The 16370-nt window shown below is 49.3% G+C and overlaps 1 protein-coding gene across 2 annotated transcripts in view; it reads left to right on the top strand.

Moving 5' to 3' along the window:
• The first annotated feature begins 3233 nt into the window (after positions 1-3233).
• The window catches only part of RAB6B (RAB6B, member RAS oncogene family), a 129982-nt gene continuing 116845 nt past the window's right edge, over positions 3234-16370 (top strand). For both annotated transcript variants that reach the window (XM_077826492.1, XM_077826493.1), the window contains exon 1: positions 3234-3303. In XM_077826492.1, the coding sequence (XP_077682618.1) occupies positions 3234-3303 (70 nt within the window). The remainder of the gene's footprint in view (positions 3304-16370) is intronic.

Genomic DNA, 16370 nt, shown 5'->3' on the forward strand with positions numbered 1-16370 from the left:
TGGATCTGGCACAGCTCTGCTCCCCAGCTTAGTCTGAGCCCCTGCTTTCTCCTTAGCTCGGCCCCACTCTGTCTGACCCAGGCAAATCCAGCTCACACAGAGGACGGGACCTCCCTGGCCTCCTGACTCCCTGATTAGCCTGCCAGCCCTGCCATTCAGGCTGACCTGGAGCATTGGCCTCTCCCTCTTGTTCCTGGGGTCTGTCAGTCTCAGGGTCCTGATTCCCCATTGACCCTTCTCCCTTTGTAGTACTGGGAGCTAGCAACTAAAACACCCCCACTGAACGTTAGTAAGGGGAGAACAGTCTACACTAAGATCTATGCAACTGTATCCCCAAAGTTATGGTGATAATAGTTACTTTCTAATTAAAGATCAAGTTGGTATCCTTGCCTTAAATTGGGAGGGAAGGAATGATGGGGCCACTTCTAGCAGCAGTCATGGGATGGTGGACACCTCACCGGGGTCTGAGCATAGTGCAAGATCCCCAGCACAGGTCAGTTCTTCTTCTTCCTGCCAGTCACGCTCTGGTAAAATACAGGAAGTGATAGTGAGGTGAGGAAAACTGTAAGGGCTGAGAGTTATGATGGTCTAATTCCACTGACTTCAGTGAATTTACCTGAGGGAGGAACTTGGCCCATCCCATTGGTTTACTTAGTGTCACTTTACACATATGTTTAAAAAGTGCTGATCCGAAGACTGACGTATGTGACAGATTTGCAAAATATGTTCCATGCAAATACCAGAGAGCAAGGAATAGCATGCTGGAGAAGCCAGCTTGTTTTTCTTGATCAACATCAGTGGAAGGAAAAACTGAAATCAATAGGTTTGTGCACCTGGCCTTTCATAAAGTGTGCCTCACACTTCCTTATGAAACTTAGTGGGAAAACATATTGAAAACAGCTTGGATATGATCATTGTTAGATGAAGTTAAAGCAGGCTGAGGAATGGTGATCATAGGGTATCAATAAACAGAGCAAGGATCCAGGAGGTTACCACAAAGAACAGAAGTAACTTGGGTTAATATCTATGTAATGATCTTCTATTAGGAGCCAAGTCATCCTGAATTAAATTTGTGGGGAACACTGTAGACTAGGAGAAGCCCAGAAAGAAAATAAAGGGGCCTAGAGAATTAAAAATAAGCACTGGAAATAAATGAAAAGGATATTTGACTGGGAAAAATGCAGATTACTAGACTAGAGGGCAGTGGGAAATAATCCCACATCTGCTATTCAATAGGAAGAAGTTAGTTAGCAAGGAGAAATATTGAAGAGACCTCACTGTGGTAGTGGATGGAAAATTAATATGAACATACAATGTGCTCTGGTGGATAAAAAGTCCAGGCAAGTTTGGGCTACAGACACAAAGATGCCATGTCACGGAGCGGGAAGTTGGCCTTCCGAGACCCAGCCTGGAGTTCTGGGGCTGCAGCAGCTGATTGGTGAGGAAATATTAATGTAATTAAATAGAAGAGCCCATCTAAATGATGGCTCTGATTACTGCCTCCAAGTATGTGATGTGTGGAAGAACTACGGTGCTGGGGAATTCAGAGGCTTCCAGCAGACATAATTAATAATGATCTGAAGCTGAGCAAAGGAAAGTATCGTCTGAATATCATAAAAAACATTCCTACCAGAGAGGTCTATTAAACACAGGTGTGATAGCTTCCCATAGGGGATGTGATGGAAGTCTTATTGCCAGAAGCATTTGAAACTACACAGCACAAAGCCCTTGATAATACACTGGTGGGGAGAACCTTACACTGGCAGAGAGGGAGAGGGTGTAGATAGGATGACCTGTTAGATTATTTCCCCTGTTTTCTATCATTCTCTGGTTTTAGTTAAGGAGTGAGTTGCCTCCCAGAATGCACTGGAAGTGAGTGTGTTAAAAAAATACCATTGTTGATTGTACTCCTCCCTATGGTCCTATGATCTCATCACAAGTTTAAGCAGGTTTGGGCCTGGTAACTGGGTGCATGGGAGCCCCAAAGACTAGTGGTGCTGGTTAACTTGATAGTGGCATTTTTCCTTCTGAGACAGTCTTGATGCTCTGTCACTTTTTCAAGACCACCAGTGCTACCTGGCCACATTCCAGCTGGCTTATTCCATTCCACCCCGCTGAGGCAGACTCCCTTCTGTTCGTTTTTTAAAATGTGCCTCTCCAGAGCTCACGATTCAAATTCACCCTGAAATTTCAGTCATATGTGACACACACCCCATGAACCATGGGGTGGTGTTCCCATGTGTGGTTAAATAACTGATTCATTCCACCCCAGAGGTAGCTGGTTGGTCTCTAAGAGGCTACAGGAGCTATTCCAGGGACTTGCTATGTGATCTTGGACAGTCACTAATTCTCTGACCTGTGGCTCCCCATCCGTAAAATGAGAATACTTCTTTTCTCCATTTAGCCCATGATACTGCATGGTCGCCCCAGAGCCTTGATGTGTAAACTGGGCAGAGATCAGCTGTTATGGGTGCATCCAGCACCTAGCACCAGGGGGCCTCTGAGCCCTATTATAATGCTAATGATACCAACAAGTTGCACTTCAGCAGTGCAGGGAGCTATTCCTTTGTAGGGTTTGTTATTCCTGTTAAACAGTGCAGCATTGGTCACCTTGGGGCAGTAAGGAGATGCTTGTGCCTAGCCTTTATTTTCCCTAGGCAGGAGGAGGGGAAGGAAGGAGGCTGGCTCTGGTCTGGGCATGCAGGGTGAGCTGGTGTGGAGCAGGGGGTGTTGAACTGGGGGCTCTGGGAGGAGGTAATTCTGTCCACTTCTCCCCCCACCCCCACCCCCGACTATCTGCTGCTGCTGCACAGCCCCGAGGTCACTTTGTTCCCTCCCAGCCTCTCTCAGGTGAGGCAGCATTTTGCAGGTTAGCCCCCCTGCAGCCGGAGCTGGCTCTAGCAGGGCCGGTGAGGCCGCGGCGCTGGGCTTCGGGGGATGCTGCCCAAGGAGCCCTGCCCGCCCCGATGCAGCCGGCGAAGCTCCCTGCAGCACCGCATTGCCTTGCTGCTCCAGCATGACATCAGGAGCGGGGAGCCAGAGCGCAGGCGCCGGGGAGGGGGAGCGAAGATACAGGAGGCAGAGAGCGGTGCTCGCCAGCATCCCCATCGCTTCGGAGCGACTTCGGCGTGTCCCGGCCCCGCCCGGCAGCTCCCTCCGCCAGCCAGCGAGCTCAGGGAAGGCAAGGAGCCGCCTCCCGCCCAGGGACCCCCTCCTGCCCCATGCCCGGCACCATGTCTGCGGGAGGAGACTTCGGGAACCCCCTGCGGAAATTCAAGCTGGTTTTTCTGGGGGAGCAGAGCGGTGAGTCTGGGGCTCGGTCCCTGGGGCGGGGGGGGGGTCCCCTTGGAGCCGGCCCCTGCCTGTGCTGCAGCCTGCGCCCCCCCGTGTCCTTTGCGGCTGCGGAGGGCGGCCCCGATCCTGCGGCCGTGCCCAGGGAGCGAGGTGCGGGAGGGGGGCAGCTGTGCCGAGGGGCGCGGCTGAAAGTGACCCGGGATCAGCGCCTGGCACATTGCGCTGGTGGACTGGCTCCTGGGGAGGGCGGCTCGGGCTGCGGGACTGTGCTGCATAGGGAGGCGTCCGGGGATGGAGCTGCAATCCCTGCTCCAAGCGAAGGGCTCAGGCCAAACGGAAACCGCAGGATCAATGACCCAGTGCTAGTAAAACCGGGGTCCTGCCCAAGGGGCCTGCTCAAGAACTTTATTGTTATTTTGCATTCCCCTTTGTAGCTGAACTCCTTTCTGGTGGAGCAGGGACAGGCATCTGTCCGCAGCCCTGGGGGTGCAGAGAATTCCAGGGCTGCCCCTTTCCTGGGGTGGGTGGGTTGGTTTGTGGGGCGCGCTGGTGGCTATTGGATTGTCTCTCAAGCAGCTGGCATGTCTTAGCACATACGGGGTGGCGGGGGTTGTACTGGACAGTCTGGTGTAAAGCAGCCCTGCTGAGCTTTGTAGAAGCTGGATGTGAAAATAAAGATGAGAGGAGAAGGAGACACACCCTGATGCTTGCCAAGTGCCTGAGCTGCGGCCTCCCTTCCCCCACCCACCTATATTGATATTAAAAACCCTTCCAGGGGTGTAACAAGTTAGCAAGACCTGGCCATAAAATTATCTGTTAATATCCCCCCAGCTCACAGCCTCCTGCCAGGGAGTCTACCATCCGTGAGCCTAGCAGTGGCTCTTCTGTAACCAAACTTTGTCTGGCTCCCTGCTTCTGATGTGCCACCTGGCTGTCAAACGAAAGGCATTTGTTGCACAATATAAGGAGAGCTCACATGGAAACATGGGAGGGTTCTGGGGCAGAGTGATTATCCTATAACGTCCTTAATGGTTTTGGTTTACAGCACTGGGGAAGAGGGAGCTGGCGCTGTATGAGACCCACATCGCATGGCTGCAGTTCATAGTTTAATTATGCTGTGCAGAGCATGCCTTTCTGAAGGGGCGGAGGTGGGATGAGGATAAAGGTAAATGTCTGGCATTGATGACAGAGTGGATTAGATGGAGTTCCCAGCAGGAGTCTGCTTCAAGATGCTCTGTAGTCCAGATCCCTTGGCAGCGAGCAGCATGTTCAGTTTCCCTCTCTTCAGGGCTGAACTTGACTTTCCCAAGCCTGGATGATGGAACAAAAGGTTGCAGGATGCTACATGCTGCCCATCCTGCAATGCCCTCTTTATTTACGGCTTTGCTATTTCCTGTCATTTCTTTCTCATTGATGGACAGCGTCTCAGAGCAGCTCCCCTTCCCCAGTTTGCCCCCTCCTTCAATGGGCGCACGCGTGTAGGGCTCCCAGGTGTGCAGAAGTTTCTGATTCTGACAAAGAAGATGCTGCAATGTCTAGAGAACAGTATTTGTCATATGTGCAGTAAGGGGGAGGGGAATAGAACAATCTTGTAGTGACTGGAGGGCGTGTCATGATGGAAAAGTGCAAGATGTAGCAATATGGGTTTGGGAAGGGGGGCTGGACTGCCCCAGGAGCTCAGGAATGGTGTGAAGATCATCCAGAGCTATGCATTTTTAATGATATTTTTGACTGTCTTGGATGAATGTTGTGTCACGTGGAGGAGAGACCAAATGACCGGGCTGCGTACGCACATGCAGAACCAAAACAAGAACTCCTGGCTGATGATCAGTTTTCTCATCCTTTTTCCTCCCTGCCCTGAGCTTCTCCATACTTGACCCACCCTGCGGGGGGGTGGGGGGTGGGGGGGGGCAGATAAGCAAGAACAAAAGACTCTTTCCCACCTTTGTCACTTTATTAACACCCTTCACAGGGCTGTTACCAGCTATTGTTCATAGGCCTGTAGCAACTTACTTACCTTCCTCTGGGGTGTGTGGGAAGCCATGGGGGCAGTGAAGGGGTCCCTCTAAAGGGCTGACTTGTTCAGCTATCTAGCACTGAAAACCCACAGGGTGAGATTTTCAGCACTGGCCTAAGCTCCCACTGAAACCAATTGGAGTTTCCCCAAGGACTTGGGTGGGAACAGAGTCTACAGTGAGCACTTTTGAAAAACCCACTGGGGTCTCTGAAGTCATGGATTCTACACTATCAATCAGCAAAGCAGCAAATGCAGACACTCCCTCCAAATTAGCAGCTATGCTCCCAGTGCCTGAGACCTTTGTGAGTGAATAGGGAAAGGAGACAGCTGTATATTCTTCCTTTATGTACAGAAACCATGAACTTTACTCAGACCTTTCCATTTGAGAACCCCTTACCTTCCATTTGCAGTCTCCATTATTCTTCCTCTAATGACAGACCCCACATTCTGAATCTATGTGTCATTTACTTGCTGGTTCGCAAACCACAGCCTGATAGTTGCTGTCGAAAGCGCAGCTGTAATTGAAATCAGTCCGCTTTTCAGTGGTATTTCATCTTTTCTTCTGTTCCCAGTGTGGAATTTCAGAGAATGGGGGACAAACTCATTAAGCTACAGTCATTGCTGACCAATTTCCAGACAAAGGCAGCCTGTGATTTGTGGTTGAGGAGTGTTACCTTGAAAGGTGCTTCTGATCTGTATAGAGAAGGTCACCCAGAGAAGCTTTCACCCACATATCTGGCTGCATTGAGCTAGGTAGTCTGTATATCAAAAGTGTTGCCTTTTAAATTGCTATCTCTCTATCTAGTTGCCCATCCCCAGAGTATCTGAGCACCTTTGCCTTTTACCATTTCTATGGCATTAACGATTCCTCCAGTGCTGCATCATAAGAAAAATCAGGGGGAAAAAGTGATTTAAGTGCTCTTGCAAGAGTATCGATTGACAATCAGAGATAGTAACCATCTTCCAATAAAATATGTCTCTAAGGGGAGAAGTATATTTATCACCTCATATAGAGGGGGTGGTTTGGTTAGTTGGTTTGGTTTTTTACAGAAAAATGGTATAAAATCTGGAATGAACACTTTCAAAGCTTAACTTTGCTCCCATTATTTCTGTTTTGAAATGGTTTCTTTACAACTGTGGCAGTATTTCTATTGTTCAGATCCACATTTGCCCCAGATTTTCAAACAGGGACAGTTCATTAGAGAAACCTACTCCGTGATGTAATGTACAGAGCCTGGGCTGGCCATTTTCTTTTCTAGGCCCCCTTTTACCAAAAGCCTTTGCAAGGGTTGGAGGGTCAGGGACTACAGAATCTAAGACCTGCAGCTGCAGGGTCTTGCATGAATGATTTACATACACACATACACCCTTGTCTGACAAATCACTGTTATTCCTCTCTCAGGATAAGTCTCCCATCTGCACATTAAACAGCACATTTAGAATGTGAGCCAGGGAGAGCCATGAGAAGCAGTTGAATCAATCCTTCCTTATTGCATGCAAGTCACACCCTTGATCCCATTTCCACTGTATAAGGCCCATGAGTGGATCGGGAGTCTGATTGTGGACTGGAGGGTCTTCCACGGGCTGCTTTGGGAAACAGGAATGATTAAAATCCCCCTTTCTGTTTTCACATGAAACTTCCTATCCAGTGCATCCCAGCAGAGCCAGAGCAGGGAGATGCCCCCAGGCAGTGACTGTAGTCTGACTGAAGTGCTATTGATCAAAGGCCGTATGAGCTCAGTTGTAACAGGGCATACAGCTGATCTAGGTCCAGCTCTCAGAAGCATTTGAAATAAGTAGCTACATGGAGGAGGGGCAATGATGGTTGCAAGTGACCTCGGGTGACTCCTGCAAAAGAAGTCACTGCCCTTTTCCCATCCATCTAGCATGCTGGCTACCAAGTGCCCTGTGTTCACAGGACAGAGTGCCAGGTCCTCAGCAAGTGTCCTCTCTGTCCACTCAGGAGAGGACGTGCATCCATGGGCATCTCTGCGTTAAAGGGAGATCCTGGCACTTTTGCTCAGAGGCTCTAAGGCTGATTCTATCTGTGGTGCTGTACCAACCCCTCGTTTTCTGGGACGGGCTGTAAGACACACGACGCTCAACTGGTTGTTAAACTAGCAACAAGATTAGCTTCACACTTTCATTTCCTCCCACTGATTCTTATTTATAGTAATATTCCCATCCAGTTTTCAGGTCAGCTGTACATGCCGCCACCAGAGGAATTAGAAACCAGGTGGGCCTGATTTTGAATCCATTTACATGCCTGGGGATCAGGAGTAACTCCATGGATATCAACGGCATTACACTGGAGATCAGAATCAGGCCCATTGCATGTATAGCACTGAAAGACTCTGAGCATCTTGGTTCTAGGGCCTGGAACATTTAGAGGCTAGATGGGGCCTCAGAAAGTGCCATAATTTTTGTTACCCCCTCCTTGCAGCTTCAGCACTGGAGCGTTTGAGGCCTTTCTGCATGCTGGCAGGATCAGTAAAGCACAGTGGGTCCCATTTTCTGTTCACACTGGTTTTATACCAGTTTATCTTCGTTGCCTTTCCTGAAATGACTCCTGATTTGCACCCACTTGAGAGCAGAATCCAGCCCAGTAATGTGCAATCACCTGCTTTCTGGCTTTGCATCACAAGTCAGAAATCTGTGCTTTGTGAGAATCCAGTTCCAGCATGAGCGTTGTTCTGTGCAGACTTGTGCCTCAGCTCCCCCTAACTTAGAGTCCGTTGTGCAGTAACCCTGTGTGTCAACTCTGGCATAAGAATCCCACTCCCTCACCATGGGCAATGTTCTGTCTAACCCTGTGCACTGACTCCAGGGTGAGAGTCACGTGTTCTAACCTCACGCACTGGTTCCAGTGAAGACCATGGGAGTCTTTCTTAAGAAAATGGGTTAAAGAAGACAGCTTCCTGAATAAACTGGTTGGCCCTTAGTGTGCATGGGGCAGTGGGAAGGAGCAGTGGAGAAGGGTGGGATGGTTGACACCAAAGGTGTTCTGAGCACGTTTTTCTCCACACACTCCCTGTTTTCCTTACCTGCGGTCTTGTACATTAATTTCCTCTTCATTAAAAATCAGTTCAGCTTTCCTGGTGACACTTAGCACAGTCTGTCTCCAGCAGAGTGTCATGGTAATTTAACATTTAGTGCCAAAGTTTTCAGGTAATGGGCAATTCCAGAAATGGGTTATAGATGCACTTTATTATAAATATCCAAACAATGAATTCACATAGTTTTCACTGCAGGTCCATTGATATGAGAACATGTGGTGTCTATGACGGATTGGCTAGTTTACTGTCTAATAGCTCCACTACCTCAAATGGAAGATGTTTGGGCACCGATAGGGTGACAGTACATAGAGGCTCCAGTCATGGTCCCATTGGGCATGCAGTACAGACCCACAGGTAAGAGCAGGCCGCTGCCCCAAAGAGCAGAATAAAGCAATACGTCTCCCCACGGGGCTACCACCACGGCTATGTGTCATTCCCTTAAGGACTGCTAACTGACGAAGCCTCTCCTGGAATGCCATTATAGCTGGAAATGTGCAGCTTGCCTGGTGCTTGCTGGTTTCTGGGGTGGGACTTACAAGATTGGACTCAGTGCAGTGATGAGCTACTTACCGTACTGTAGGTCACTTGGCGTTTTGGAGAAAATGGGGTTTCTGTGATGATCTATTGCCCGTATTTTGGCAGCTCTCATTTGTTCTATGTACCCCTAGGATTTCATTGTGAGTCAGCCAGAGCAGTAGTTGTGGGACATAAGATAACAAGTCCTGGGAGTGGGTGGGGAGTCGAACTGACTGGCAGTAACCGTTCCTGCCACTTCTCCCTTAGTTGTTGCGAGGAGATCCAGGAATAATATTTATGCCACCATTATTTCTGAGCTGCACCATTTTTTATTTTGGCATGCTGCTCTTGGGTGAAACACCTCCTCGTTGCAAAGCCCATGCAGAGATCCAGATATACCCTCCTCCTGATCTCCTACAGCCCCACCTCTTTGCTCCTCTATCCCACCTGCAAGCTTGCCTAACTTCCCCCACACCCACATGCCCAAGTATCTTGCTAAAGGGGATGTCTCAACCTTCCCTCCTCCTTTTTTTGCATGCATGCTTTCTCGGGGAACGCGGCACATCCATGAAGACAGTACCAATGGGTTACATGCACACACACTTCCCATGTGCTAGCACTCTCACCATTAGTTTGGCAGCCCATAGGGCAGGGGCTGTCATTTTGTTGTGGGTTTGTACAGCACCTAGCACCATGGCATCCTCCTGGGCCATGCCGGGGGCTCCTAGGTGCTACGGGAATGCAAATGACAAATAATAATAAACTCCTTGTCATAGGGTTGCTGGTCCCTGGGAGCAGGCCAGGCCCAGTGCCCCTGTGTCAGAGCAGGTGGGCTAGTGGAGCCGATTAAAGGGGGCGGGGCTACACCTGGGCCTATAAAGGCCTGGCAGAGGGCAGGAAGGAAGAGGAGGAGTCATTGGGGCAGACTGTCCCTGGGAAGAGGTGGGGTGCTCATCCTTCGATAGGTCCCTGGAGCAAGAGGCCAGGTGCTCAGGACGGTAGCCCTGGGGCTAGTGTTCCAGCAAGGGAGCAGAGTTGCCTGGGACTGGGGAGCTGCAACAAGTAGGATCAGCAGAGATCCCTGGGAGGGGAGGTTTTGACAGCCTAGGACAAAGGGTGAGCTAAGGGACTGCTCCTGTTTGTTTTGTTCACTTATGTTTGGATGCTAAAGGAGGCTGGCTGTGGTAGCGTATGCTTAGAAGCTGAGAGAAGTCCTCATGAATAGCCAGTGGCATTCTGAATGCTTGCCCTTCGCTTGTGCTCACATCCATTCTCTGCTTGCTTTCCACAGGCTGTCCTGTGTTCAATTTTACTGACCACAGATGGCCCTGGGAAGTGAACATGTGAGGATTGGTGGGACTGTAATGTTTTTCTTTGTACATGTGAGCGCTCCTGTCAGAAGCAGCCGTGCACTAATCCACTGGAGGAAAAGAAATGTAACCCTGAGGTTGAGGCTTGCATGTAGAAGGAATCCTGGGAGAGTGGCAGACAGCTTAGCTGCACCCAGGTCACCTGCAGGCAGAGATCAGTGGGAGGAATCCAAGACGTGTTCTTGGTGCTGTTTCAAACACTGTTGTTAGTTATATGGCAGCAATACTGGAGGGAAGTTCTCCCATAACTCCTGGAACCCTAGAAACCACTGTGCTGAGAGAAAATGGTGCAAACCCTGAGAATGCCGCTGGGAGAGAATCTACGTGTTGGTAATCTTCCTCTTTTGGGGTCTTATTGAATGAACCTGCTCAGGGTCGTAAACCAGCAGGTGGAAATACTTCGGTAAGAAACTGGACTGTAACAATGGATATAGCTCAGTGGCTTGAGCATTGGCCTGCTAAACCCAGGGTTGTGAGTTCAGTCCTTGAGGGGGCCATTTAGGGATCTGGGGCAAAAATTGGGGATTGGTCCTGCTTTGAGCAGGGGGTTGGACTAGATGACCTCCTGAGGTCCCTTCCAACCCCGATATTCTATGTTACTTGAATGCTGGGCGCTGGTACATAGCAGTGCAAAACTCCTGCAACATTTGCAGTTGCTGGATGATAGATGGTCTCTTGTATTTGACATTCTGCAATAAAATATGATAGTTTGGTCTCTCTGTGGTTATTTAGCTCATTGAGCAACACTGGGCATTTGGTTAAATGTCTTGTCCTTGTCAATCATTTGACCAAATGATTAGTTCTTAGTCACTTGACCATGTGACTAGTTTGAGGGAAAGTTGGTAGTACACATATCAACTCCACTGCATAACAATCAACCCCAAAGTTCTGTTTGATTTCATCTGACACCTTTCTTTTACTCCTTGTCATGCCACATTAGGCTCCCATGAGAAAGCCCTGTCTCCTGCACAGAGGCACTTCAAACCCTTGCTGAGGGCCAGCCCATTGTTCCCAAGGAGCAGGGCTGTTGAGGGCCCTCAGAGAAGCTATGGGGGAGTGGTCATTTAGGTAACCTGGGCCATGTCTGTTCAGAGCCTTATAATAGGGACAGAGACCTCCAACATCACTGGATCTGTAGGGAGCCAGTGGAGTGAGAGGAATGCATGGGAACCTGTCACCTCTCCTAGCACTGCAGGAGTAGGACAGAGGAAAGAACTAAATCTTGTGGAACTCCCCAGGGAAGGTATCTGGGGGGAGAGGAGTCCAGCACTCCCATCTGTGGGTAGCCTTTGAGAAAGGATTTCCCTGGAGATGGGAGAAAAGGGACCCAAGAATGGAAGGAGAAGAGTAAGGGGAAATGGGCAGGAGCAGCGGAAATGCCCTATAAGTCTGTGTGTGTGTGTGGGCGGGGGGCACAGGCATAGCCTCACAGTGCCCCTTCCCCCGAGACCCCACTCCCGTGCTGTCTATCCCCCCAACCCCCCGAGACCTCGCTCTCTGCTCGCTCCTCTTTGCCCCCCTTGCTCGCGCTTACGGCTGGTAGAAAGTGGGAGGGCCATGGCCCTCTGCTCCCCCTTCCACCCTCTCCTCCCCATTCCAGAGCCCCTGGAAATGGTCATTGCAACATGGCAGAGAGCCAGGGCTAGACAATGATGGATGTGGGGAGTGGGAATGGGGGAATGAAAGGAGAAGAGAAAACTGCAGACAGAGCTGAGAAAAGAGGCAAGAAAAGGAATATTGGAGAGAAGGGACTCGCGCAGAATGAAAGAAAAGGGGGACAAACAAATGGAGGTAGGGAAAAGGCAAGAAAAGACCTATGGCAGAGAGGTCAGTGAGTGTAACTTTCATTTATTTATGAGCCTTTATTTTATGGCCTTTCCTTGGCAGACAGCCTGTGTTTATGTAGGCTTGGCGGAAAGAAATGGGATGGCTATTTCGGGCCCTTATGTTATATTAATATGGCTTGCTGCTCTGGGTATGGGAGAACAAGACAAGGAAAATACCATAACATTCACTTCTGGTGGGTAGGGACCTGGTGGCCCTCAGATTCTCCCACTTTATGACAGAGCTTTACCTTGAAACTCTGAAATGCTGACAAGTAGGCATGGTCCCAAGCACAGCGGCTTTACGGAAAATGAGTTTGACTTTGGAAGAGCCTTCTGTCTGAGCTTCCCCCCAGTTCCTGTGGCCTGTCCTGGGCACAGGAGAAAGTAGTCCAGGATTGCCAGCTCCAAGAGTCCACAAATCATATCAGGCCACTAAAAAAATCACCGATTGGCTTAAAAACTCAGGGATCCAAAGGGGGACATGGAACAGAGAACCTCTGAGAATGCCCACTGCTCCTCAAAGGCATCTGAGGAGTCAGTGGACACTGCCCAGAGGAATTCTGCCCAGAGGTGTGATTGGATGAAGGATCGGAAATAGGCCCCACGGTCACAGAGCAACCCCCTCATCCAGCTTCCTGATATGATGGACAGCCATCTTGGACAGCACCAGGAGGAGGTTGACAAGGAGGTCCTGTGACTTCATGGGGCCGTAGATGGGTGTGCATGAATCAGGAGGTGTGGGGAAAAGTGCATCCAGAACTTCAGTATGAGGTTCTAGAGGATCTGGAAGAGTGTCTGCAGCCTGACATGCTCCACATAGATATGCACCAGGGTCTCCCTCTCACTGCAGAAAGAACAGGTGTCAGGCAGTTCGTGACCGGTGCCATGTACATACCCATGCTTACGGCTCTGTGGAGGAGCTGCCCACTAATATCCCTGGCGGCTATGGAACCATGGTAGGGCACAGACTGGCCCACCAGGGTCTCTTGCCCTTCAAGTGGTTGGACCTGTTGCCACGGGGTGGGACATGAGGTCAAGGAAGTGGCTTGTCTGAAGCCTGAGCACGTACAGGCCATCTGATATCATTCAGTGACATGTTGGAGAGGCATGTGGGTGGGGGGGCCGATAACAGGTGCCAGAGGCAGCAACCTCCCCCAGGGTACATGCGAGTATTTCAGTGCAGCGAGACATCTTGGGGCCCTACCGAAGGCCTGGTGTTCCAAGCCCTGAGTGCTGACCATTACCTCCCTGGAAGGCACATTGTGAACGAGGCAGACAGACTGCAGGAAGAGAAAGAAGGGTGCCATGGTGATGGCAGTTGAATGCTGCCCTGGAGAACTGGGTCCTCCCCCTCTCTGACACAGATTTCCTGTGTTACGCTGGGCACATCACTTAGCCAAGACTTTTCACAAGTGCTCACCAATTTTGTGTTCCTCATTTTCTGGGGGCCTGATGTGAGACCTGGGATGTGCTTTGCAGAAGTGCTGAGCACTCACAGCTGCAACTAAAGTCGATGGGAGCTGTGCTGTGCAAATACAAAGTGCTATAGAATGCTGATTTCAGAGTAATAGCCGTGTTAGTCTGTATTCGCAAAAAGAAAAGGAGTACTTGTGGCACCTTAGAGACTAACCAATTTATTTGAGCGTACAGCTACTGCATCCGATGAAGTGAGCTGTAGCTCACGAAAGCTCATGCTCAAATAAATTGGTTAGTCTCTAAGGTGCCACAAGTACTCCTTTTCTTTTTATAGAATGCTGAGTACTCTGAAAAACTAGGTCCAAGGCATCACAGATTGGACACCCAAAGTTAGTGGATACTTTTGGCCTTAATCTCATGGGCCTCAGTGCCCCACCTGTATAATGGGGACGGTAGTACGGCATCTTCTCACGGGGGTGTTGGGAAAAGAAAGGGTCGGTCCTCGGGCTGGTTTTGTTCAATATCTTCATAAATGATCTGGAGGATGGTGTGGATTGCACCCTCAGCAAGTTTGCAGATAACACTAAACTGGGAGGAGAGGTAGATACGCTGGAGGGTAGGGGTAGGATACAGAGGGACCTAGACAAATTAGAGGATTGGGCCAAAAGAAATCTGGTGAGGTTCAACAAGGACAAGTGCAGAGTCCTGCACTTAGGACGGAAGAATCCCATGCACCGCTACAGACTAGGGACCGAATGGCTAGGCAGCAGTTCTGCAGAAAAGGACCTAGGGGTTACAGTGGACGAGAAGCTGGATATGAGTCAACAGTGTGCCCTTGTTGCCAAGAAAGCCAATGGCATTCTGGGCTGTATAATTAGGGACATTGCCAGCAGATCGAGGGACGTGATCGTTCCCCTCTATTCGACATTGGTGAGGCCTCATCTGGAGTGCTATGTCCAGTTTTGGGCCCCACACTACAAGAAGGATGTGGAAAAATTGGAAAACGTCCAGCAGAGGGCAACAAAAATGATTAGGGGACTGGAACACATGACTTATGAGGAGAGGCTGAGGGAACTGGGATTGTTTAGTCTGCGAAAGAGGAATGAGGGGGGATTTGATAGCTGCTTTCAACTACCTGAAAGAGGGTACCAAAGAGGATGGATCTAGACTGTTCTCGGTGGTAGCAGATGACAGAACGAGGAGTAATGGTCTCAAGTTGCAGTGGAGGAGGTTTAGGTTGGATATTAGGAAAAACTTTTTCACTAGGAGGGTGTGAAACACTGGAATGCGTTACCTAGGGAGGTGGTGGAATCTCCTTCCTTAGAGGTTTTTAAGGTCAGGCTTGACAAAGCCCTGGCTGGGACGATTTAGTTGGGGATTGGTCCTGCTTTGAGCAGGGGGTTGGACTAGATGACCTCCTGAGGTCCCTTCCAACCCTGATATTCTATGATTCATGTCTGTGAAGCAGTCAGGTACTTTCATGATAGCGCCATAGGGAAGCCCAGGAAGAAATTAATCATTTTGTTTGCAGAGCAGGGTTTGCATAGTGGGAAACAAATAAAACCGGGGCCACATGTTCAATACCAATGAGACAACAAACTATTGAGTAGCTGCTTGCTCAGTGATCACAGTCCAGCCTATGTACTGAATGAGGCAGGGATTCCAGGGAAAAAGTGCTGGTGATCATGTGACAAAAGACTGGGGCACTGGCTTAGGATGTGGGGACTCAGGCTTAATTCCCTCCTCTGCCATGAACTTCCTGTGTGACCTTTGGATATGCTGCTTAGCACCTCAGTTTGCTGTCCCACAAAGCATGGTTAATAATGCTTCCCTATCTTCCTGGGATATTATGAGAATAAAGGTTTAAGAGTAACAGCCGTGTTAGTCTGTATTCGCAAAAAGAAAAGGAGTCCTTGTGGCACCTTAGAGACTAACCAATTTATTTGAGCATGAGCTTTCGTGAGCTACAGCTCACTTCATCAGATGCATACCGTGGAAACTGCAGCAGACTTTATATATACACAGAGAATATGAAACAATACCTCCTCCCACCCCACTGTCCTGCTGGTAATAGCTTATCTAAAGTGAGCATCAGGTTAGGCCATTTCCAGCACAAATCCAGGTTTTCTCACCCTCCACCCCCCCACACAAATTCACTCTCCTGCTGGTGATAGCCCATCCAAAGTGACAACTCTTTACACAATGTGCATGATAATGAAGTCAGGCCATTTCCTGCACAAATCCAGGTTCTCTCACTCCCTCACCCCCCTCCAAAAACCCACCCCCATACACACACAGACTCACTCTCCTGCTGGTAATAGCTCATCCAAACTGAGAATAAAGACACTAAAGATTTTGCAGTGCTTTGAGATCCACGGAGGAAAAGTGTGATACAAGAAATAGCTGTTGTGCAGCCCTAATAATGTGCTTTTTTTAAGTGAATCTTTTGTGTGTGATTACATAGCATATTCCTAGCATCTCCTCACAAAGGAATCTAATGAATGAAGTTTTCAAATTACCATGCAGTTTAACTGCCCTTCCACTCTCTGTGGATTTATGTGGTGTCCCTTGGTTTGGTTGATGGTTATCCTCACTAGGTATCTGGCCTTTGTCAATTCATGAGCTTTTCACAGTCATTTCCTATTTCCACCAGAGCTCATGCATCTGCAGTTATGTGGTTGGACTTCTTGATCTTCCCTTGAGGACATTTGTTCCTTGGTTGTTTGTAGGAAGTGACTCTTGGGGTAGAAAAATTGTCCTTGGCGCTACTCTTTCCCCTGTATCTCTTGCCTCTGCCATTTCATACCAGTGGTTGTCTTCCTGGCCCAGGAGTTTAGGGGTTCGGAAGTCTAAACTGTTTGGAGGGTGGGAGTTT

The sequence above is a fragment of the Eretmochelys imbricata genome, chromosome 9, assembly GCF_965152235.1.
Source record: "Eretmochelys imbricata isolate rEreImb1 chromosome 9, rEreImb1.hap1, whole genome shotgun sequence".
NCBI classification, from domain to species: domain Eukaryota; kingdom Metazoa; phylum Chordata; order Testudines; family Cheloniidae; genus Eretmochelys; species Eretmochelys imbricata.